At 39.9% G+C, this 24,909-nt stretch overlaps 1 protein-coding gene across 2 annotated transcripts in view; it reads left to right on the forward strand.

Annotated features, from left to right (window-relative positions):
- Positions 1-23,844, forward strand: part of LOC137044895 (gamma-aminobutyric acid receptor subunit pi) — a 126,657-nt gene extending 102,813 nt beyond the window's left edge. For both annotated transcript variants that reach the window (XM_067421274.1, XM_067421273.1), the window contains exons 7-10: positions 9,095-9,232; positions 12,593-12,745; positions 15,621-15,814; positions 18,418-23,844. In XM_067421274.1, the coding sequence (XP_067277375.1) occupies positions 9,095-9,232; positions 12,593-12,745; positions 15,621-15,814; positions 18,418-18,780 (848 nt within the window). In that variant the 3' untranslated portion in view covers positions 18,781-23,844. The remainder of the gene's footprint in view (positions 1-9,094; positions 9,233-12,592; positions 12,746-15,620; positions 15,815-18,417) is intronic.
- Positions 23,845-24,909: the final 1,065 nt, after the last annotated feature.

Below are 24,909 nucleotides of genomic sequence, written 5' to 3' on the forward strand. Positions count from 1 at the left end.
AATACCAATCTAATACCTCTTACCAATCTAATTAAATAATTTAGACTGAAAAATCACAACTGCATTAAATAATGTTATGAGATTTGTATTTTTGAATAAACAATTAAGAAATTTTGGAAAGAACGTTTAAACATGAAACTAAACCACCAGTAGGTGGCAGTAGGTGAGTCTTAATGAGTGAGTCACTGAGTCGATTGATCCAAACGATTCATTCAAGCTGATGAATCATTCAGTAACACACACTGTTGCTGTGAGAGGCGTTACGGTTCTGCTGTTTGGAAATATTTTCGCTGCTGAACTAGAACAAAAACAGTCAATATTTCCTCTAAAATGTAAGTGAATTAATGTTATTTAATTGTTTATGGATCTGTCATATGAAATCAGTGTCATTTTCAGTTGTGATGGTATTCAGGAAAACACTCTTGGTTGTGTGGTTTGCTGAGCGTCAACAGCGCCATCTTGATATCGTCAGTTTATTTTATATTACACTATTATCCACTATCAATCGCCACTTACACTAAATTAATGCAGAATCATTCTTGTATTTTAGTGACTCGCTAGTTATTTTTTGTTATTGGCCTTTAAATCCTCTTGTCCGTTGGGCAAGTCAAATTCTCTTTAAGCGTTTCAACGAATCGACTCAATGACTCACTCATTAAGATGGTTAATGTTTAAACTCAAAGACTCACTCATTAAGACGGCCAACGTTTCAACGAATCGACTCAATGACTTGCTCATTAAGACGGCCAGCGTTTGAACGAATCGACTCAATGACTTACTCATTAAGACGGCCAGCGTGTCAACGAATCGACTCAATGACTTACTCATTAAGACGGTAAGCGTTTGAACGAATCGACTCAATGACTCACTCTATAAGATGGTTAGTGTTTAAACTGAGTGACTCACTCATTAAGACGGTAACCGTTTCAACGAATCGACTCAATGACTTGCTCATTAAGACGGCCAGCGTTTGAACGAATCGACTCAATGACTTACTCATTAAGACGGTAAGCGTTTGAACAAATCGACTCAATGACTTACTCATTAAGACGGCCAGCGTTTCAACGAATCAACTCAATGACTCACTCTATAAGATGGTTAGTGTTTAAACTCAGAGACTCACTCATTAAGACGGTAACCGTTTCAACGAATCGACTCAATGACTTACTCATTAAGACGGCCAGCGTTTGAACGAATCGACTCAATGACTTACTCATTAAGACGGTAAGCGTTTGAACGAATCGACTCAATGACTCGCTCTATAAGATGGTTAGTGTTTAAACTCAGTGACTCACTCATTAAGACGGTAACCGTTTCAACGAATCGACTCAATGACTTACTCATTAAGACGGTAAGCGTTTAAACGAATCGACTCAATGACTTACTCATTAAGACGGTAAGCGTTTCAGCGAATCGACTCAACGACTCACTCTATGAGATGGTTAGTGTTTAAACTCAGTGACTCACTCATTAAGACGGCCAGCGTTTGAACGAATCGACTCAATGACTTACTCATTAAGACGGTAAGCGTTTCAACGAATCGACTCAACGACTCACTCTATGAGATGGTTAGTGTTTAAACTCAGTGGCTCACTCATTAAGACGGCCAGCGTTTGAACGAATCGACTCAATGACTTACTCATTAAGACGGTAAGCGTTTAAACGAATCGACTCAATGACTTACTCATTAAGACGGCCAGCGTTTCAACGAATCGACTCAATGACTTACTCATTAAGACGGCCAGCGTTTGAACGAATCGACTCAATGACTTACTCATTAAGACGGTAAGCGTTTGAACGAATCGACTCAATGACTTACTCATTAAGACGGCCAGCGTTTCAACGAATCGACTCAATGACTTACTCATTAAGACGGCCAGCGTTTCAACGAATCGACTCAATGACTTACTCATTAAGACGGCCAGCGTTTCAACGAATCGACTCAATGACTTACTCATTAAGATGGTTAGTGTTTAAACTCAGTGACTCAATGACTTACTCATTAAGACGGTAAGCGTTTCAACGAATTGACTCAATGACTTACTCATTAAGATGGCCAGCGTTTGAACGAATCAACTCAGTGACTAACTCATTAAGATGGCCAGCGTTTGAACGAATAAACTCAATGAATTAATCATTAAGACGGTAAGTGTTTCAACGAATCGACTCAATGACTTACTCATTAAGGCGACCAGCGTTTGAATGAATCGACTCAATGACTTACTCATTAAGACGGTAAGCATTTCAACGAATCGACTCAATGACTTACTCATTAAGACGACCAGCGGTTGAACGAATCGACTCAATGACTTACTCATTAAGACGGTAAGCATTTGAACGAATCAACTCAATGAATCACTCTATAAGATGGTTAATGAGTGAGTCATTGAGTTTAAACACTAAGACGGTAAGTGTTTCAACGAATCGACTCAATGACTTACTCATTAAGACGGCCAGCATTTCAACGAATCGACTCAATGACTTACTCTTTAAGGCGACAGCGTTTGAATGAATCGACTCAATGACTTACTCATTAAGACGGCCAGCGTTTGAATGAATCGACTCAATGACTTACTCATTAAGACGGTAAGCATTTCAACGAATCGACTCAATGACTTACTCATTAAGACGACCAGCGGTTGAACGAATCGACTCAATGACTTACTCATTAAGACGGTAAGCATTTGAACGAATCAACTCAATGAATCACTCTATAAGATGGTTAGTGTTTAAACTCAATGACTCACTCATTAAGACGGTAAGTGTTTCAACGAATCGACTCAATGACTTACTCATTAAGACGGCCAGCATTTCAACGAATCGACTCAATGACTTACTCTTTAAGGCGACAGCGTTTGAATGAATCGACTCAATGACTTACTCATTAAGACGGCCAGCGTTTCAACGAATCGACTCAATGACTTACTCATTAAGACAGCCAGCGTTTCAACGAATCGACTCAATGACTTACTCATTAAGACGGTAAGCGTTTCAACGAATCGACTCAATGACTCACTCATTAAGACGGCCAGCGTTTCAACGAATCTACTCAATGACTTACTCATTAAGGCGACAAGCGTTTCAACGAATCGACTCAATGACTTGCTCATTAAGACGGCCAACGTTTGAACGAATCGACTCAATTAATCACTCATTAAGATTGTCAGTGTTTAAACTCAATGACTCACTCATTAAGACGGCCAGCGTTTGAACGAATGGACTTTGAACGAATGGACTCATTAAGACGGCCAGCGTTTTAACAAAGTGACGCAATGACTCACTCATTAAGACGGTTAGCATTTGAACGAATAGACTCAATGACCCAATCATTGAGATGGCCAGCGTTTGAACTCAATGACTCACTCATTGAGATGGTCAGTGTTTTAACTCAATGACCCACTCATTAAGACGGTTAGCATTTGAACGAATAGACTCAATGACCCAATCATTGAGATGGCTAGCGTTTGAACGAATAGACTCAATGACCCAATCATTAAGATGGTCAGTGTTTAAACTCAATGACTCACTCATTAAGACGGCCAGCGTTTGAACGAATGGACTTTGAACGAATGGACTCATTAAAGGGGGGGTGAAATGCTGTTTCATGCATACTGATCTTTTTACACTGTTAAAGACATGGAATCCCATACTAAACATGGACAAAGTTTCAAAAGTTAAGGTGGACGTTTGATGGGAGTATTTCTTTGTCAAAAATACTACTTCCGGTTAGTCATAAGTTTCGGCAAGTTTTTTGCGATCATGCGTCCCCATTGACGTTAGTGGGGGCGGAATTTCCTTGTATGGGCCTTACGGACAAGTCTACCGGAAGCGTGTGAGAGAGAGAGAGGGAGAGAGAGAGAGGGAGAGAGCGAAAGCAACAGGCTATGCCCATCAAAGCGCTCGTAGGCTGCGCTGCACAGGTAATGTGCACAATTAACAATGACATCAAAAAGTGCGTTTTTGGTTGCCAGACCAAGACAGTCCTGCACAGATTCCCCCAAAACCCCGCGGTAAGGCAACAGTGGATGTAATTTGCTTTTCCGGATCAGCAACTGAGTTGCGCGAATGTTTATATCTGTTCGCTGCATTTCGGTGCCGACTGTTTCATAAACAAGGCCCAGCATGACGCCGGATTTTCCAATAGCCTAATGCTGAAGGATGGAGCAGTCCCAACGTTAGAACCGCGGGCGGTGAGTTAGACTGCTTCAAATGTCTGTGTCTATGCTCATCAAGTAGCCCAAACATGATCACGTATAGTTACTATATATAGAAATTGATCAATGGAGCATGCGATGTGTAGTGCGTGTACATTTGTTTAGCTGGCCACTATATGTGTAACTTTATGTTTGTGTATTGTAAAAGCACTCAACAATACACAAAGAGGGGGGAAATATGTTGAACTAAATAAGCACGCTTCTTCATTCAAATGCGCTACTATTCCGTGTCTATCTATGTAAACACTAACTTAACCTGTCTACACAAACCACGCGTAAACACACAAACACACGTGCACAACTGCACTTCCCACATGTACACCTTCAAAGACAAAAATACGACGATATAATTCAAGTATAAATATGTAAATAACACAAGCCGCTAAGCATATTATATAGTTAGTGTATAACTTGTAGCACATAGAGACGTCCTGCTCTAGTCGTTTTTGCTGCTGCTCCTGTTCAACTGCAGCCTCTGGGTCTGATTCCGGATCATAGATGTATGGCTGTATCTGATTAAAAGCCATATTTTTATTTTGAATAAAGTTTTTTCCCGCTGTTAGGGATGACACAGCTTTACGACGCACTCGACTCAACACAATAGCAGCAGCGAGCACACGTCATTATTTAGCTCCGCTCACACGACACGCCCCCACCCGCTCAGCTTTTTTCGGAAAGACTCGGAACAGCGCATCTTTCTTATATAATTATAAAAAAAATAAAGACTTTTCGGAGATATGCAGGATGCAATGCTACTCTATAGGTACTCAAGATTGACATGACACTGACTGAAACTGAGTGTTTCACCCCCCCTTTAAGACGGCCAGCGTTTTAACAAAGTGACGCAATGACTCACTCATTAAGACGGTTAGCATTTGAACGAATAGACTCATTAAGACGGCCAGCGTTTTAACAAAGTGACGCAATGACTCACTCATTAAGACGGTTAGCATTTGAACGAATAGACTCAATGACCCACTCATTGAGATGGCCAGCGTTTGAACTCAATGACTCACTCATTGAGATGGTCAGTGTTTTAACTCAATGACCCACTCATTAAGACGGTTAGCATTTGAACGAATAGACTCAATGACCCAATCATTAAGATGGTCAGCGTTTGAACTCAATGACTCACTCATTGAGATGGTCAGTGTTTTAACTCAATGACCCACTCATTAAGACGGTTAGCATTTGAACGAATAGACTCAATGACCCAATCATTAAGATGGTCAGTGTTTAAACTCAATGACTCACTCATTAAGACGGCCAGCGTTTGAACGAATGGACTTTGAACGAATGGACTCATTAAGACGGCCAGCGTTTTAACAAAGTGACGCAATGACTCACTCATTAAGACGGTTAGCATTTGAACGAATAGACTCAATGACCCACTCATTGAGATGGCCAGCGTTTGAACTCAATGACTCACTCATTGAGATGGCCAGCGTTTTAACTCAATGACCCACTCATTAAGACGGTTAGCATTTGAACGAATAGACTCAATGACCCAATCATTGAGATGGCTAGCGTTTGAACTCAATGACTCACTCATTAAGACGGCTAGCGTTTTAACTCAATGACCCACTCATTGAGACAGCCAGCGTTTGAACTCAATGACTCACTCATTAAGACGGCTAGCGTTTGAACTTAATGAATCACTCATTAAGACAGTTAGCATTTGAACGAATAGACTCAATGACTCACTCATTAAGACGGCCAGCGTTTGAACTCAATGAATCACTTATTAAGACGGCTAGCGTTTGCACTCAATGAATCACTCATTAAGACGGCCAGCGTTTGCACTCAATGAATCACTCATTAAGACGGCTAGCGTTTGCACTCAATGAATCACTCATTAAGACGGCCAGCGTTTGCACTCAATGAATCACTCATTAAGACGGCTAGCGTTTGTACTCAATGAATCACTCATTAAGACGGTTAGCATTTGAACGAATAGACTCAATGACTCACTCATTAAGACGGCCAGCGTTTGAACTCAATGAATCACTCATTAAGACGGTTAGCATTTGAATGAATCGACTCAATGACTCACTCATTAAGACGGCCAGCGTTTGCACTCAATGAATCACTCATTAAGACGGCTAGCGTTTGCACTCAATGAATCACTCATTAAGACGGCCAGCGTTTGAACTCAATGAATCACTTATTAAGACGGCTAGCGTTTGCACTCAATGAATCACTCATTAAGACGGCTAGCGTTTGCACTCAATGAATCACTCATTAAGACGGTTAGCATTTGAACGAATAGACTCAATGACTCACTCATTAAGACGGCCAGCGTTTGAACTCAATGACTCACTCATTAAGACGGTTAGCATTTGAATGAATCGACTCAATGACTCACTCATTAAAACGGTCAGCGTTTGAATGAATCGACTCAGTGACTCACTCATTAAGACAGCCAGCGTTTGAACAAATCGACTCAGTGACTCACTTATTAAGACGGTCAGCGTTTGAACTCAATGACTCACTCATTAAGACGGTTAGCATTTGAATGAATCGACTCAATGACTCACTCATTAAAACGGTCAGCGTTTGAATGAATCGACTCAGTGACTCACTCATTAAGACAGCCAGCGTTTGAACAAATCGACTCAGTGACTCACTCATTAAGACAGCCAGCGTTTGAACAAATCGACTCAGTGACTCACTTATTAAGACGGTCAGCGTTTGAACAATATTTAAAGACAGCGAAGACATTAAGCTCAGAGAATCACTTCAGTTACGTTGTGCATTTATGAGAAAACCAGAAATGGCAGCATAGAGTAAATCCATCACATGACAGTAAGTGTTCGCAAATGTGTGTACTGGTCTGAACACAAATGTCAAATACAATCATTGTGAACATCGAGCTGTGTGATGGATGCCTGACGTGTCTAGTCCATCCATTCTTCTGCAATCTGATGTGTACACAATTCAGCTTCATGTACGTAGAGCTCGAAGGCATCTGGAAATGAGCTCAATTATTTATTGGAAGTCTGATCGTCCATCTTTGTGTCTGATTGTGTGTGTTTATCTCATGCAGTCACATCCACACAAAACTGCTGTTTCTCCAGTGAAGTTTTTCTTAAATCAGGGGTTACTGTACAGATGTATAATGTGATGCACACACTCCTCCGTCATGTGTGTTACTGTCCTCAGGGAGTCTGAGTCACACATGGGAAAACACACATTAATGAACGTCACACAGATCCAGAGCGCATTTTTTTGTGCAGCTGCATTTAATCGTAGTACTGAGACACAGCGCCACCAAGAGGACACACACTGATATTACACACATGGAACAATTAGAGTTTTTTATATGGTCACTTACACAGCAAATTATTAATATCTGCGTATGTAAATAAATATGGATTACTGCATTCACAATCTCAAATCATTGTTTTATTTTTTAGGGTTGTTGACATTTGAAAATATCCAAAATGCACATATCAAACTCTCTTCTGTTTATCATAACATCATAAGAAATTTGTAATGTTCAGGAAAAATTTGGAACAGCTTCTGAACACAGTGGAAAGTGAACTGAGGATCTTTTAAAAAAATGGTTTGATGATAATAGACTTTCACTGAATTTAATTTAAACAAAGTTCATCATATTTAGTAATCGACAGAGTAATAATAAAGCTAAAATTAGGATTAATAATGAGGAAATTGAAAGTGTGTGAAAATAAATTTCTGGGTGTTACAATAGATCATAAATTATGCTGGAAATCGCACATAAATAATGTAAAAAGAACAATATCAAAATCATTTGCAATATTAAATAGAACTAAACAATCATATTTTACACTCATAGTTTGACTTTTTGTGTGGTGTGGGGCCATACATATAAAACCAATTAAAAAAAAAAACGATAATATGTTTTTTACAATTAGGCCTATATCTGCATTTATGTTAACCTAGAGACTTTCAAAATGTCATTTATTAATGTGCATTCATGTCAAAATGACATTTAAACATATTTTTATATTCTATTTTGCCTGGAAATGCTTCCAACACACTTGCATGTCGCGTGAAAAATAGGCATCGGTTCTCTAGCATGCACATGTTCTCTGCGCGGCACGGCTTCTGAGACGCGCGTCATGCAGGCAGTGTTCAAGCTCTAACCTGTTAACCGGAATAAAAACAGACACGCCACGAAAACACCCGCTCTGAGGAGACTGACATTGCCGGGATGCACAGGTTACCTCCGCGCTAACTTTTCCAGCAGGATGCACCGCAGCCGACATTAACCATGGACGGATGCACTTTGTTTAAGTGGTAGATCATTTGAGTCGTGGCCATGTTGTTCTTCTTATACACGGCATCGCAATGTTTGCAGTGAACTATTTCGGCTTTTAAATCAAAATGGTCCCACACCACACTTAGCCTGTCTTCATGAGTAACGTTATTCTTTTGAAATCAAAACGGAAGATCACCGATAACCGAGTATGGTGACAAATATTGCACCCTGGTGGTAAAATGTTTAACTGCTGCCACACAGTGAAATTCATTTAATTGCTTCAAGACTCGCACTAACAGTAACAACCTGCATTAAAAAATAAAAAAAAATGCATTTGATTAATCGATAACAAATGAACGTGATCGACGAAATTCTTAACGATCAACTATCAATCGTTGATTAATCATGCCCATCCCTAGTAACTAATAAAGTTACTTGTAATCTTACTTAGTTACTTTTAAAATCAAGTAATCTGTAAAGTAACTAAGTTACTTTTTAAAGTAGTAATCAGTAATCAGATTACTTTTTCAAAGTAACTGTGGCAACACTGCTTATAGTGCAATTCAGTTATTGTATGATTCAAGGTTAAATTGTGCTGTTGATACTGTGGTAATAGCCGAACTGTTTGTGTCCACAGGGGGTTATAATGTCAATGACGTGATGTTTTATTGGGCTCGTGGGAATGAATCTGTGAGCGGATTGGACACGCTGAAACTGGCCCAGTACACCGTAGAGGATCATTACACCTCCGCGTCTGAGGCCGTGTATGAGACAGGTACGCAACACAACAAATCAAACCAGCTTACTGAAATAGGTCATCAAAAATAGCCCCAAATCCGGTTAAACTGACTGTTCATGTGCAGGGATCCAGGCAGGGCTATTGACTTCTATCAGGGAAAAAGTCAGGCGGCAAATTATTTTTTCAAGTGCCACAAAAGAATTAACGCATTTTAATTGTTCACGTTCAATTATAAGGTGTTGAATCTCATTTTTACGCTGTAAAAAATGCTTTTCTTACTTGGTATTTTTCTCTTGTTCCTAGTCCAAATATCTACAAATTCTTAAAACAAGAAGTATTTACTAGACAAGCAAAAGTAAAGAAAGTCTTGTTTAACATTAAGAGAATTTTTACTTAAAATAAGATAAATAATCTGCCAATGGGGTGAGAAAAATAATCTTGTTTTCTGTTTGAATTAAGATTATTTTTCTCACCCCATTGGCAGATTATTTATCTTATTTTAAGCAAAAACTCTCTTCATTTTGAGTTATTTCCCCAAAACAACACAATTACTTTTGCTTGTCTAGTAAATACTTCTTGTTTCAAGAATTTTTTGATATTTGGACTAGAAACAAGACAAAAATACTGAGGAAGAAAATCATTTTTTGCAGTGTTGCTCCTTCCGTTCTTTCTCATGTAGACCGTTTAAGTAAAATTATAAGGATTATGTGAGATAGTGCATATATTTAGCAAAGTGCCCCTAACTTCTAAATTGGTCAGAGCGTTATGAATCATTGTATCGAATCATGAATTGATTCACTGATTCATAACTAGGGGTGTCCATGGTTAACCGATTAACCATTAAAAATTGTGTAACCGAGTGAAACATTTTGCTCGGTTAAGTGGCGTGCTTTGACATGCACGGCGTGCTTTGAATTTAGTTGTAATATATTTTTGCACCACTAGAGACCGCCAGAGCGCTCCCAGACATGTGTAATATCCACAAGAAGAAGTCATGACCAGCTTTCTAACATGAAGCGGGCAAAGAAAAGTAGAGCATGGGAGCACTTTAAAATTGAGAGTGGCGGGGCAAAATGTAAGTATTGCAATGCAGTGCTTACCGCATTTTTCAGGCTATAAGTCACACTGGACTATAAGTCTCATTAGAGCAGAAGCAGAGCGGGAGCCGCGCGCTGTGCATAATGGAGCAGAAGAAAGAAAGTTTGAAGTGAGAAACTTGTGAGGGACTGGCGAAAAGCAGACATTACTTTAACTGATATTAAAGTAATATCTAATACACTAATATCTTCATCTGTGTCTGAAGATAAACGGAGGTCTGACGGCTGTCCAACCACAGGAGGAATTAATCACACAATTTACAGTTTTGGCTGAACCAACCCTTTAAATTATTCCTTGACTATAATCAGACAAGCAGCTTCAGTCTTTTCAACCACACATTTTATTATGTATGTGTTACAAACATTTAAGTAGCAGGGGGACAAATGTGTACTGGGATAAAAGTTTATAGGTGTGCGTGTGGCCTGGTAATCCCTACGTTATGGGGACAAAATGTCCCCACAAAGATGGTAATATCCGAAATCCTTGTCCTTGTGGGGACACTTTTAGGTCCCCATGAGGAAAACATCTTATAAATCACACAGGAGGAGTTTTTTTTTGAGAAAGTAAAAATGCAGAATATTTCCTGTGATGGGTAGGATTAGGGGCTGTGTGTGTGTGTGTGTGTGTGTGTGTGTGTGTGTGTGTGTGTGTGTGTGTGTGTGTGTGTGTGTGTGTGTGTGTGTGTGTGTGTGTGTGTGTGTGTGTGTGTGTGAGATAGGTAGGTTTAGGTTTAGGTTTAGGGGCAGTGTAAGGGCATAGGATGTACAGTTTGTATGAAATCCATTACGCCTATGGAAAGTCCCCATAAAACATGGAAACACGACGTGTGTGAGTGAGTGAGTGAGTGAGTGAGTGAGTGAGTGAGTGAGTGTGTGAGTGTGTGAGTGTGTGAGTGTGTGAGTGTGTGAGTGAGTGAGTGAGTGAGTGAGTGAGTGAGTGAGTGAGTGAGTGTGAGTGAGTGTGAGTGAGTGAGTGAGTGAGTGAGTGAGTGAGTGAGTGAGTGAGTGAGTGAGTGAGTGAGTGAGTGAGTGTGAGAGTGAGTGTGTGAGTGTGTGAGTGAGTGAGTGAGTGAGTGAGTGAGTGAGTGAGTGAGTGAGTGAGTGAGTGTGAGTGAGTGAGTGAGTGAGTGAGTGAGTGAGTGAGTGAGTGAGTGAGTGTGTGAGTGTGTGAGTGAGTGTGAGAGTGAGTGAGTGAGTGAGTGAGTGAGTGAGTGAGTGAGTGAGTGAGTGAGTGAGTGTGTGAGTGAGTGAGTGAGTGAGTGAGTGAGTGAGTGAGTGAGTGAGTGAGTGTGTGAGTGTGTGTGTGAGTGAGTGAGTGTGTGTGTGAGTGAGTGAGTGTGTGTGTGAGTGAGTGAGTGAGTGAGTGAGTGAGTGAGTGAGTGAGTGAGTGAGTGAGTGAGTGAGTGTGTGAGTGAGTGAGTGTGTGAGTGTGTGAGTGTGTGAGTGAGTGTGTGAGTGAGTGAGTGAGTGTGTGAGTGAGTGTGTGAGTGTGTGAGTGTGTGAGTGAGTGTGTGAGTGAGTGTGTGAGTGTGTGAGTGAGTGAGTGAGTGAGTGAGTGAGTGAGTGAGTGAGTGAGTGAGTGTGTGAGTGTGTGAGTGAGTGAGTGTGTGAGTGAGTGTGTGAGTGAGTGAGTGAGTGAGTGTGTGAGTGAGTGAGTGTGTGAGTGAGTGAGTGAGTGAGTGAGTGAGTGAGTGAGTGAGTGAGTGTGTGAGTGAGTGAGTGAGTGAGTGTGTGAGTGAGTGAGTGAGTGAGTGAGTGAGTGTGTGAGTGTGTGTGTGAGTGAGTGAGTGTGTGAGTGTGTGAGTGAGTGAGTGAGTGAGTGAGTGAGTGAGTGAGTGAGTGTGTGAGTGTGTGAGTGAGTGTGTGAGTGTGTGAGTGAGTGAGTGTGTGAGTGTGTGAGTGAGTGAGTGAGTGAGTGTGTGAGTGAGTGTGTGAGTGAGTGTGTGAGTGAGTGTGTGAGTGTGTGAGTGAGTGAGTGAGTGAGTGAGTGAGTGAGTGAGTGAGTGAGTGAGTGAGTGAGTGTGTGAGTGTGTGTGAGTGTGTGAGTGTGTGAGTGTGTGAGTGTGTGAGTGAGTGAGTGAGTGAGTGAGTGAGTGTGTCAGTGAGTGAGTGTGTCAGTGAGAGCGAGTGAGAGTGTGAGACTGAGAGTGAGTGTGAGTTTGAGAGTGAGATTGTGTGAGTGTGAATATCACTTGCAAATTAATATTTTTGGTCAAAAATGCGCCTGTTTTAGTCACAGTCTGGAGCCCTGATTAATGTTTCATATCACTGAGAAAAGTCTCTTTGATTTTCTTCACAGGAAACTATCCCAGGCTGATCTTTCATTTCGAGCTGAAGAGGAGCATCCTGTACTTCATCCTGGAGACCTACGTGCCCTCCAGCCTATTGGTGGTTCTGTCCTGGGTCTCTTTCTGGATCAGCCAATCGTCTGTCCCCGCACGCATTTGCATTGGTATTTTATTATTAGTCCCAAGGCTTACGTTGTTCCCAATGTGCACCTGTGCTTCTAAGTTGAAAATTTTTGGAGTGCATTTAAAAAAGCTTAAGGGGTGTAAAAAAACTATTTCTGCATGTTTATATATTTATTACATAATTTAAAAAAAAAAAAAAAATTATTAATTTTTTTTAATAAAATGCACTGTAACAGATTTTGCCATATAGTGTTTTTTTTAGTATCACTGAGATACTGTAAAGTTTCTGTTAATATTTTAATTCTGCTTTTAGTTTAATTTTTAGTTTTCAATTTTTATTTAAAAGTTTTAGTAATTCTGTTATTTTGTAAAACATTTTTTTTGTTCTTTTTTGTTAAATGTCTGTATAGTTATTCATTTATTTCAGTTTTAGTTCGGTACAGGTTTATTTCAACAATGAAAATAATTTTTTGTTTTGTTTTTTATTTTATGTCAGTTGACATTCATTTATTCCAAGTAATTATATATATTTTTTTTATGATTTTAGTTTTTTGTTGATTATAATAATCTATATATTTAAGGCATTATATTTAAAATATCTATATATTTTAATCGCGATGCTCACGTTTACAAGCCAGCGTCATTATAGTAGTCTATTGGTTAGCGTTTTCCAGAATCTATATGATCCTTCAGTTCAGTGTTTCAGTGGTCGGTAATCACCGTAACCAGCAGGACAGCATCGGTCGGGCACGCCTCCTTCAGCTCACGCCGACGAGCAAACGCTGGTCACATGTTGATCCTCTTCCTGCCTTTAATCACTTTTTCATTTCCTCTTATTGCTTTCCTTCGACAAAACCTTTTCTTTCTTATTTGTCTCTGCTGCTTTGGACATGACTATATTATCCGACGAACAAAGTTGGGCTCGCACGTCTGATTGTAAGGAAGTGTGTGTGTTGGTGGAAGTGACGTATATGCCGTAAAGCTGTCGAATTTTGTAGTTCTTTTTGTTCTCGGGTTACTACCCGAAACCCGAAGTTTAAAAGTACGATTAAAAACGATACAGACCCCATCAGGCTATGGCAGACGTGTCATTCAACCTATTGTAAGTCGATGCAATGCTGTATTAGTTCAACTCAAATAAATATAGATTTAATACAAATACTATAGGTATTTATAAAAAAAGATTAGTGAACATAAGTTTACTAGTGGATAATTCAAAAGAAATGAAGAGCCTAAACTTTTTATTTTAGGTACACCTGAGTAAATTAAAACAGAACGCATCTGTATATTTCAAATCCATACAAGATGCAAATTTATTCTAAAAAAAAAAAAAAAATATCTGAGAAGTATGTTATGGATGGTTTGATATATTGATTCTAAAACATAAAAAAGATATTGGATAATTTTTTTTGCAATTTTCAGTATGTGAAAATCTTTTCTTGCGATTTTGCCGCTCATCATGTGTGCATTTACTTTTCATACAGGAGAAACACATTCATTATATTTTTACACCTTAACGTGCTGACTTAAGTTGACTGTGGACTAACTATTATTTGAGGAAATCTGTTTATAATATAAGCTATTAGGGTTTGAATTATTGATCCTGCACTGTGTATAAACATATGTTTATTACGGCTAACGTACGTGCTTAAGTGACTGCTCAAGTTTGATCCTAATGCAAGGCAAGCATTCGCGTGTGTGTGATGTATTTTTAGCGGTTGTGTGCTCGGCTGTGTGTGTGTTGTTGCATCAAATGGTTCCGCAGATTTTTAGTATTACTACAGTATTTCACCTCAGCTTTATAAAAGGTGACAACGCTGCCATTTAAACACTGATTGGATATATGATGTGCGCCTCTTGCTCCTTGGTAAGATCACACAAGGCAAATGGGTGACACCTAGTGGAGAAGACTAGTAATTCGTTTTATGTTAATCTTATGTTCAATGTTAGCGGAAATAAATATGGGAAAAAAATTGATTCGTGGCCTTAGAGAATCGATTCTGAATCAACCAGCTTTTAAAAAACGATTAATTGAAAAATCTTTTTTTTTTGCCCAGTCCTAGTTTATACACTTATACACAATATTATAGTATAAACACCGTACTGTAAACACTGTCATGAGTGTCGTTTGGCATAAATGCACAACAGCGCCACCTTCAGGCTTTGAGACGTGACACGCTCACATTTATTAATTAAATGAGAGCCTTATGAAGATTAATAATCACATTAGGCAGTGTCGCCACTCGCCATTAATGTTTGTCCATCCCTACAATATAAGACGCCTTAAAATGATGATGGATGAGAGCCGTGATATCTCTGCTGCTCCTGTGCTTCCCATAATATAGTGCCAAGTCAATATCTGCCCAGGAAATCACCCAGTCTTAATCTGCATCACTATTTGTACTCGTTGTGAATACACAGGACACAAGAAGTAATTAGTTTTTGTTTTTTTGTTTTTTGATCACTTTTACTCGGGACATGCTAGCTGGCAACATAGGATTCCATTCATTATGCTAAGCTAAGCTAGCGGCGACCCTGCCAAACTAAAACAATGTACTGAGACAAAAATGCATTTGCCCACATATCTAAATGTAGGAAAGAACCTGAATAAGCCCTATTTCTAAAAACAGTGGAGTGTTCCTTTAATTTTGAGTTATTTTCCCCTTAAAACAAGGGTAAATACTTGTAAATGTCTAGTAAATACTTCTTGTTTTAAGAATTTTTAGATGTTTGGACTAGAAACAAGACAAAAATACTGAGTAAGAAAAGCACTTTTTGCAGTGTGATGAAAATTATGCAGATTTTCCTTATAGTTTTTATCATCAACACTGATTTTTGTTTAGTTATTGTCTCGTATTCATCACTGAAACGTGACAAATGAATGAAATGAGCACTGGTGCTTTTTGCTTGCTCCAGGCGTGACGACCGTCCTGACGATGACCACACTGATGATGGGCGCCCGCACGTCTCTGCCCAATGCCAACTGCTTCATCAAGGCCATCGACGTCTATCTGGGCATCTGCTTCAGCTTCATCTTCGGGGCTCTGATCGAGTACGCGGTCGCACACTTCTGCACGCTGCACCACCCCGACTGCAACAGCGCACTCATGGTAAGAGTGGGCCGACAACTCGGCCTTCATCATCATCTTCATCATCCTTATCTTCATCTTCCTCATCACCTTCATCATCATCTGTAGTTTTGTATGTGGTAAGCAGCACTATCATTGTTCATATCATTGAGTGTGTGAGTGAGTGTATATGAGTGTGAGAGAGAATGAGAGTGTGAGTGAGTGAGTGAGTGAGTGAGTGAGTGAGTGAGTGAGTGAGTGAGTGAGTGAGTGAGTGAGTGAGTGAGTGAGTGAGTGAGTGAGTGAGTGAGTGAGTGAGTCTATATGAGTGAGTGAGTGAGTGAGTGAGTGAGTGAGTGAGTGAGTGAGTGTGAGAGAGAATGAGTGTGAGAGAGAATGAGAGTGTGAGTGAGTGAGTGTGAGTGAGTGTGAGTGAGTGTGAGTGAGTGTGAGTGAGTGTGAGTGAGTGAGTGAGTGTGAGTGAGTGAGTGAGTGAGTGAGTGAGTGAGTGAGTGAGTGAGTGAGTGAGTGAGTGAGTGAGTGAGTGTGTGAGTGTGTGAGTGAGTGTGAGTGTGTGAGTGAGTGAGTGTGAGAGAGAATGAGAGTGTGAGTGAGTGAGTGAGTGTGAGTGAGTGAGTGTGTGTGTGAGTGTGTGAGTGTGAGTGAGTGAGTGAGTGTGTGAGTGAGTGAGTGAGTGAGTGAGTGAGTGAGTGAGTGTGAGAGAGAATGAGTGTGAGAGAGAATGTGTGAGTGAGTGAGTGAGTGAGTGTGAGTGAGTGTGAGTGAGTGTGAGTGAGTGAGTGTGAGTGAGTGAGTGAGTGAGTGAGTGAGTGAGTGAGTGAGTGAGTGAGTGAGTGAGAGTGTGTGAGTGAGTGAGTGTGAGAGAGAATGAGAGTGTGAGTGAGTGAGTGAGTGAGTGAGTGAGTGAGTGAGTGTGAGTGAGTGAGTGAGTGTGTGTGTGAGTGTGTGAGTGAGTGAGTGTGAGAGAGAATGAGAGTGTGAGTGTGAGTGAGTGAGTGAGTGAGTGTGTGAGTGTGTGAGTGTGTGAGTGAGTGAGTGAGTGAGTGAGTGTGAGAGAGAATGAGTGTGAGAGAGAATGAGTGTGAGAGAGAATGAGAGTGTGAGTGAGTGAGTGAGTGAGTGAGTGAGTGAGTGAGTGAGTGTGAGTGTGTGAGTGTGTGAGTGAGTGTGAGAGAGAATGAGAGTGTGAGTGAGTGTGAGTGTGTGAGTGAGTGAGTGAGTGAGAGAGAGAATGAGTGTGAGAGAGAATGAGTGTGAGAGAGAATGAGAGTGTGAGTGAGTGAGTGAGTGAGTGAGTGTATATGAGGGTGAGAGAGAATGAGAGTGTGAGTGAGGGAGAGTGTGAGAGTGAGGGAGTGTGAGAGTGTATATGAGTTTGAGAGAGAATGAGTGTGTGAGTGAGTGTATATGAGTGCATGAGTGAGTGTATATGAGTGTGCATGAGTGTGAGTGAGTGTGCATGAGTGTGAAAGTGAGTGTGTGTGTGTGTGTGTGTGTGTGTGTGTGTGTGTGTGTGTGTGTGTGTGTGTGTGTGTGTGTGTGTGTGAGAGAGTGAGTGTGTGAGTGAGTGTAAGTGTGAGAGTGAGTGTATATGAGTGTGTGAGTGAGTGAGTGTATATGAGTGTGAGAGTGAGGGAGAGTGTGAGTGAGTGAGTGAGTGAGTGAGTGTATATGAGGGTGAGAGAGAATGAGAGTGTGAGTGAGGGAGAGTGTGAGAGTGAGGGAGTGTGAGAGTGTATATGAGTTTGAGAGAGAATGAGTGTGTGAGTGAGTGTATATGAGTGCATGAGTGAGTGTATATGAGTGTGCATGAGTGTGAGTGAGTGTGCATGAGTGTGAAAGTGAGTGTGTGTGTGTGTGTGTGTGTGTGTGTGTGTGTGTGTGTGTGTGTGTGTGTGTGTGTGTGTGTGTGAGAGAGTGAGTGTGTGAGTGAGTGTAAGTGTGAGAGTGAGTGTATATGAGTGTGTGAGTGAGTGAGTGTATATGAGTGTGAGAGTGAGGGAGTGTGAGAGAGAATGAGTGTGTGAGTGAGTGTATATGAGTGCATGAGTGTGAGAGTGAGTGTATGTGAGTGTGCATGTGTGAGTGAGTGTAAATGAGTGTGCATGAGTGTGTGAGTGAGTGTATATGAGTGTGCATGAGTGGGAGAGTGAGTGAGTGATATGAGTGTGAAAGTGAGTGTATATGAGTGTGTATGAGTGTGAAAGTGAGTGTGTGTCAGAGTGAGTGAGTGAGTGTGAGAGTGAGTGTGAAAGTGAGAGTGAGTGTGCATGAGTGTGAGAGTGAGTGTATATGAGTGTGCATGAGTGTGAGAGTGAGTGTATATGAGTGTGCATGAGTGTGAGAGTGAGTGCGAGTGTGTGAGTGAGTGTATATGAGTGAGAGCGAGTGAGAGTGAGAATGAGAGTGAGTGTTCATGAGCGAGAGTGAGAGAGACAGAGAGAGTGTGTGTGTGTGTGTGTGTGAGTGAGAGAGTGTGTGTGTGTGTGTGTGAGAGAGTGTTTGTGAGATTGTGTGTGAGAGTGCATGAGTGTGTATGAGTAATCATTGCTGAAATAATTTGTTTTTTACATCATCTGAACGATCATACTTATGGTCTTATTGAGACTCATTTTCTCTGTCAGTACGGCCATCACATGCACGACTGCGAGGAGGAGATGAACGGCATCCTCACCACCATCGCCAGCAATTCCTCTCGAATAAAGAGACGCAAAGACTCTCCAGCCTCTGCCCCCGCATCGACCGCCGACGAGCCCAGACTCGAGCCCTCCAGCCCAGCCGCCAGCGGAGACCAGACCCCCGAAGCCCCGCCGGAGCTCTTCAGCCGCTGCGCAAAAAACATCTCTGTCATGAGGAAGATCCTGAAATCCATCAACTGCTGTCACGTGGAAAACCCACATTATATAGACAATTACTCCCGCTTAACCTTCCCGCTGTCGTTCGTCTTCGTTAATCTGCTCTACTGGACCTACTACCTGTACTTTTAACCTGTTGTGTGTGTGTGTGTGTGTGTGTGTGTGTGTGTGTGTGTGTGTGTGTGTGTGTGTGTGTGTGTGTGTGTGTGTGTGTGTGTGTGTGTGTGTGTGTGTGTGTGTGTGTGTGTGTGTGTGTGTGTGTGTGTGTGTGTGCTTGTGAATGTGAATGTGAATGTGTTGGAAGCTGAGTATCTTTCATGTGTGTTTGTGTATGTGTGTGTTGATCATAATCTCTGGATGGCTCGACCCGTCCAGAAGTCTGGTGCAGTAAAATATTAAAAAAGGGCCTAATAAGTTGATGGTCTAAAGGTGTAGTTCATCCAAAGAGAAAAACTCATTTACTTACTCTCATGCCATTCCAAACCGGAATTACTTCCTTAACAATCTAATTTTTCCCGGTCAAATTTTAAAAATCATTTCCCTGTGTCATGGAAAAAATACATTTTAATAATTATCATAGTAAAGCTGGAACTGAAAAACACAAGTAAAGTGTCTTTATAAGCTTTCATGAGGTTGTGCAGTGAGAAAAGGGTTGTACAGACAAAGGATTGTTCCCATACAGGGAACCGTATGGGAATGTTCTGTTAATGTCCCAAATCTGACTAACAGGGTATGGGAACGTTCTGTTAACATCCCAAATCTGACTAACAGGGAACCGTATGGGAACGTTCTGTTAACATCCCAAATCTTACTAACAGGGAACCGTATGGGAACGTTCTGTTAACATCCCAAATCTGACTAACAGGGAACCGTATGGGAACGTTCTATTAACGTCCCAAATCTGACTAACAGGGAACCGTATGGGAACGTTCTGTTAACGTCCGAAATCTGACTAACAGGGAACCGTATGGGAACGTTCTGTTAATGTCCCAAATCTGACTAACAGGGAACCGTATGTGAACGTTCTGGTAACGTCCCAAATCGGACTAACAGGGAAACATATGGGAACATTCTGTTAACATCCCAAATCTGACTAACAGGGAACCGTATGGGAACGTTCTGTTAACGTCCCAAATCTGACTAACAGGGAAACATATGGGAACATTCTGTTAACATCCCAAATCTGACTAACGGAACCGTATGGGAACGTTCTGTTAACGTCCCAAATCTGACTAACAGGGAACCGTATGGGAACGTTCTATTAACGTCCCAAATCTGACTAACATGGAACCGTATGGGAACGTTCTGTTAACGTCCCAAATCTGACTAACAGGGAACCGTATGGGAACGTTCTATTAACGTCCCAAATCTGACTAACATGGAACCGTATGGGAACGTTCTGTTAATGTCCCAAATCTGACTAACAGGGAACCGTATGTGAACGTTCTGTTAACGTCCCAAATCTGACTAACAGGGAACGTTCTGTTAACGTCCCGAATCTGACTAACAGGGAACCGTATGGGAAATGTTCTGTTAACATCCCAAATCTGACTAACAGGGAACCGTATGGGAACGTTCTGTTAACGTCCCAAATCTGACTAACAGGGAACCGTATGGGAACGTTCTGTTAACGTCCCAAATCTGACTAACAGGGAACCGTATGGGAACGTTCTGATAATGTCCCAAATCTGACTAATTTTTTCACTAGCACATTATTGTAACATGTTTTTAAATGTAACAACTCATTTCGGAATATTCAGCGAACATTCAAATGTAACGATCCCGTGATGTTTGAAGAATAAACTGGAATGTTCGCTTAACGTTCGCACGAACAAGAAAACAGAAAATTTAAAAAGCTGGATGTTCCGAAATAACATTTTCATAATTTGAATGTTCCTAGAACATATTTTGGTCATGTTCTAAACATCAGCAGTATGTTACATTAGAGAGCCATTGGAGGCGTGAGGGTCAGTAAATGATGAATGACACAATCTTTAGGTGAACTATCCCTTTAAGCAGACAGACTGCTCTCCTTTAGCACAGCACAGTCTGCTTTCTTTCATCCACATGTAATACCTCCTGTCTGAACGGCGTGTCTTCCTCGAGCGTGTTGAAGCCATGGCATCTGTCTATTGCTTCCATAACTCCTCCGGCCTCGGCCGCGTTCGTGCACAGTACGGGATCAATGGATCGCAGGGGCCGTGTAAACTCTTTATTGATTCGTGCTTTAAACCTGAGGAGTCGTAATCGCCAAAGGCCACGGACTGATGCTAAACCATCTGGAATACGTTAAATACACTCTTAAAAATAAAGCTTCTTAAGTGGTTCTTTGGCAGGGTGTATGGTTCCATGAAGAACCTTTAATATCCAAATAACCTTTATATTGCACAAAAGGTTCTTTAGACTATAAAATGGTTAGAAAAAAATTGTTCTTTAAAGAACCTTTCACAAAACGGTTCTTTGGGGAACCAAAAATGGTTCTTCTATGGCATCACTGTGAAAACCCATTTTTGGTTCTTCCTGGCACCTTTATTTTTAAGGGTGTATGCGCGATGTGCGTTAAAGCGACCTGGACTAAACACTGGGTTAAGGTGATCTAAACCAGGGGTTTTCAAACTGCGGTCCGGGGACCCCCAGGGGTCCTCCAGAAGGTTCTAAGGGGTCCCCAGAAACTTTCAGAGAATGAAAAGACTGAATAAAGTCTACTAAATATTCTAAATGTGTGACATTTCTAAATGTTTCTCTGCCGTTTACATTCCAGAATCGTATATGGTTGCTCTGTATCTTTAGTGGGTTTTACTCACCATAGTCCCCTTTATCTCACTCACTGGGGTTGTTATGCTGCGTTCACACCGCACGCGAATTACACACATGTTGAGTCAATGCAGAGACGCGAAAAGGCATTCTGCGGCGCGAATGAGGCGGCAAATTGAGGCTTTTGAATGCGTGATTCGCACGAATCGCTCAAGTTGAAAAATCTGAACTTTGGCGGATATTCGCACTGCGTTAACCAATGAGGACGGATGGGAAACCCATAGTTATTGTGTCACAAAAAGTAGGTGTAATAGTTTTTCAGGCAAGAATGTAGGTGTTTGAAGCTCAAGTATGTAGTTTATTTATTAAGAGAGCGCCTATTTGAAGATTTGATCTGGTGTTTTCGAAGGAGACTCGGGCGATCACCGGAGCTCAGCGCTCATCAACCCCGGTGAGAGCCGCCTTAACTCGGCTAGTCCATCTGCCGACTGCCGCTGACTGGCAGAAGCCCCGTCCATGACGTGAATTTGCGTCTGTTGTGTTGTGAATGTCACGCGCGAATGAAGCAAATGGATAAAACATTTTCACGTGTCAAACTTCGCGCAAATAGCGTGATTTATTCCCGCCATTCGTGTGCGGTGTGAACGCAGCATAAGGCAGTATTCTTATGCAAGCTGCTTACATACATTCATTGTGAGAGTTGCTTATTCTTCTTTAGGTTTATACATCCAACATTAACAGCCAATTTAAGTTTGGAAACAATATGTTGTATTTATAATGTCACACTTACTATTTAACAGTTTAAATATTTATTTGTATTTTACATAAAAATAGATTTAAGGAAAGCTGTCCCTTATAAAGGTTCATCATATTTAGGGGTCCTTGGGATCATAAAGTTTGAAAACTCTTGATCTAAACTGATGTATTTAATAAAAATGAACGCTTGAATTTTGCTCAAAAGAACTGAAGGTAAAGTAAGCAGACGCCACACTATCGCCCCCTTCAGGATCCAGGACTCTTTCCTAATCTGTGAATTTTGAGTATTTATTAGCACTTGATGTCAGTGGTCCGATGAATGGATGAGTTTTTATGTTTTTGAGCCTGGATCTGCTGCTGTGTGTGGCTTTTAATGGACTTCGTTTCGATGTGTTGGCATGCAGTCGGATCCTTCATTTCACGCCGAATGCCTTCCGTTCAGTTTCAAACGACAAAGTGCTTGATTTTCAATTTAATGCATGCTTCTGTACCACTTTAGAGTAATAATGAGTGTAATATTACATTATTATTCACATATTTATGGAACTTTTTTGTGTTTTTGAGAATTAATGCAATACGTTAATTATGCACCAGGCCTGATTATAATTATGCATTAATTATTATCAGATTTATTATATATTATTAAAACCATAACTTTTTTTGTACTTTAAATAAAATCAATATACAATAAATACAAATTGTAATTAAACTGTTTCATTTCAGTCAGATTTTCTCATTTTTGATTTAATGCAATGCACTAAAATAAAAAATTACAGATAAAAAAAGTATTGAAATGCACAACAAAATTATTAAAAAATGTAATTTAAAACTAAAAAATACTAAAAAAAATCTGTCCTGTTGTAGGACATGCTCACAAACTTTATTTTGATTTTATTAGCTTCCTTGCAAGATGTATTTATATTTACACAAATATTAAAAAGCAGCTTAACTCAATCATATGTTGCTGGGAATTAATGCAATAATTGAAATATGCATCATGCCTGATAATAATTATGCATTGATTATTATCAGATCTATCAGTTAAAACCATAAAGCATTTTCAGTACTTGAAATAAAATACATTTTAACTAAAATAAAGTATTTAAAAATGGTTTAATTTCATCTAGTTGGCAAAACGACATTTCCCATATTGATTTAGTTTAACGTATTAAAATAAAATTATACAGACATTAAAAAAAATGCTGATACAAAATTAATAAAATCCATTGTAGGACATGTTCACAAACGTTTTGATTTTATTAGCATCCTTACAAAGTGTATTTATATTCACACCAATATTAGAAAGCAGCTTAACTCAATCCATGTGAAATCTTCATGCATGTCTATAATATTAATAATAAAGGACGATGATGACCGTGCCAAAACAAGTAAACCAAAGAGTCCACAAGACTAGAAATCCAACTAAACACGCCACAATAAGCTCTTCTATTCAAACTATAACCTGCAAACTATAACCCGTGTGCAAGTCTTCACTTATTTCTCCATCATGTCTTCTTCCATCGCTGTTTCAGAGCGTTTGTGGATCTCGCAGAGACAGACTGATGTCAATATGTGTGTGTGTGTGTGTAATGTGACATTGGCGACTGTAAATACTGCATGTTTACTTGATGTTTACTTCATAATGACACTACAAGTAATAATTCAAATAAAAAAGACAAACAAGAATCCACGAGTGATATGAGTGTTTTCTGCCAATCAGTGGATGGAAGTTCATAAATCATTGATATTATCATGCCAGCGCTATAATAACCTCGTCGTCGTCATATTTTTTAACGAGTATCGCTATACACTGTAAATACAAAATTAAAAAATAAGTTACCTGGTTGGCTTAAAATTTTCAGTTAATTGAATTTAAAATTTGATTTAATCCATAATATTGTTGAGAATTGACAATTTATTTAAATATTATTATTTTTTTAAATTAAAAGAGGCATATTGGGTAATTGTGTGTTTTACTTGTGTTTGATGCAGTGAAGCATGCCAAATTGTCCTATTTTGATTTATCTTTTTTTATTTTTATGATTTATCTTTTTTTTTTATATGTGGTTCAGATACAATAATATTTTGAGTTTCTATTTATTAAACCAATTTCCTTCATTGTATCAACTCAAATTTTGAACTTCAATAAACTCAAAATTTTAAGGCAACCAGGTTACTTACTTTTTTAATTTAAACCAACTATTTTTTTTTACAGTGAAGCAAAACCCAAGAGGGCTGAGAAAGCCGATATTAAACCCCTGAACAAACCACTCGCCGTGTTTTAATCAGCCGTGGGCAGAGAAGGTCAGTACTTTGTATAAATGTATATGATTACACACTTAATTCGACAAATTGTTTGAATGTTTGTTAAAAAAAAGACGATATTTAGAGCTTGTAAATTAATAAACAACAACAATGAAGAAGGCTGTTTGTGCCGCTACGCGTGGGTTGTTTTTTTCTCCCATGGCTTTTATACTTTCTATCATGAAATAGCCAGTTTAATAAAGGCTTTTTATAATTTTCTAAAGAAGAGTGCCTTGGACTTCTACTGAATTCCCGACCCCAAAGAGCACCTTGAAATAATCCTTTTCTAACTCCTTGAGCACCCTGGACACTTTTTTCATTTGTTCATAAAAGTCAACCTTTTTTACAATCCTTATTGCTCTTTTTTGTTTTATATATATATATATATATCATGGAGGGAATTAACTTTTTTGTCCACCAGCCACTTTCTTGTTTTTATCCGACAAT

The sequence above is a fragment of the Pseudorasbora parva genome, chromosome 17, assembly GCF_024679245.1.
Source record: "Pseudorasbora parva isolate DD20220531a chromosome 17, ASM2467924v1, whole genome shotgun sequence".
Lineage (NCBI taxonomy): Eukaryota > Metazoa > Chordata > Actinopteri > Cypriniformes > Gobionidae > Pseudorasbora > Pseudorasbora parva.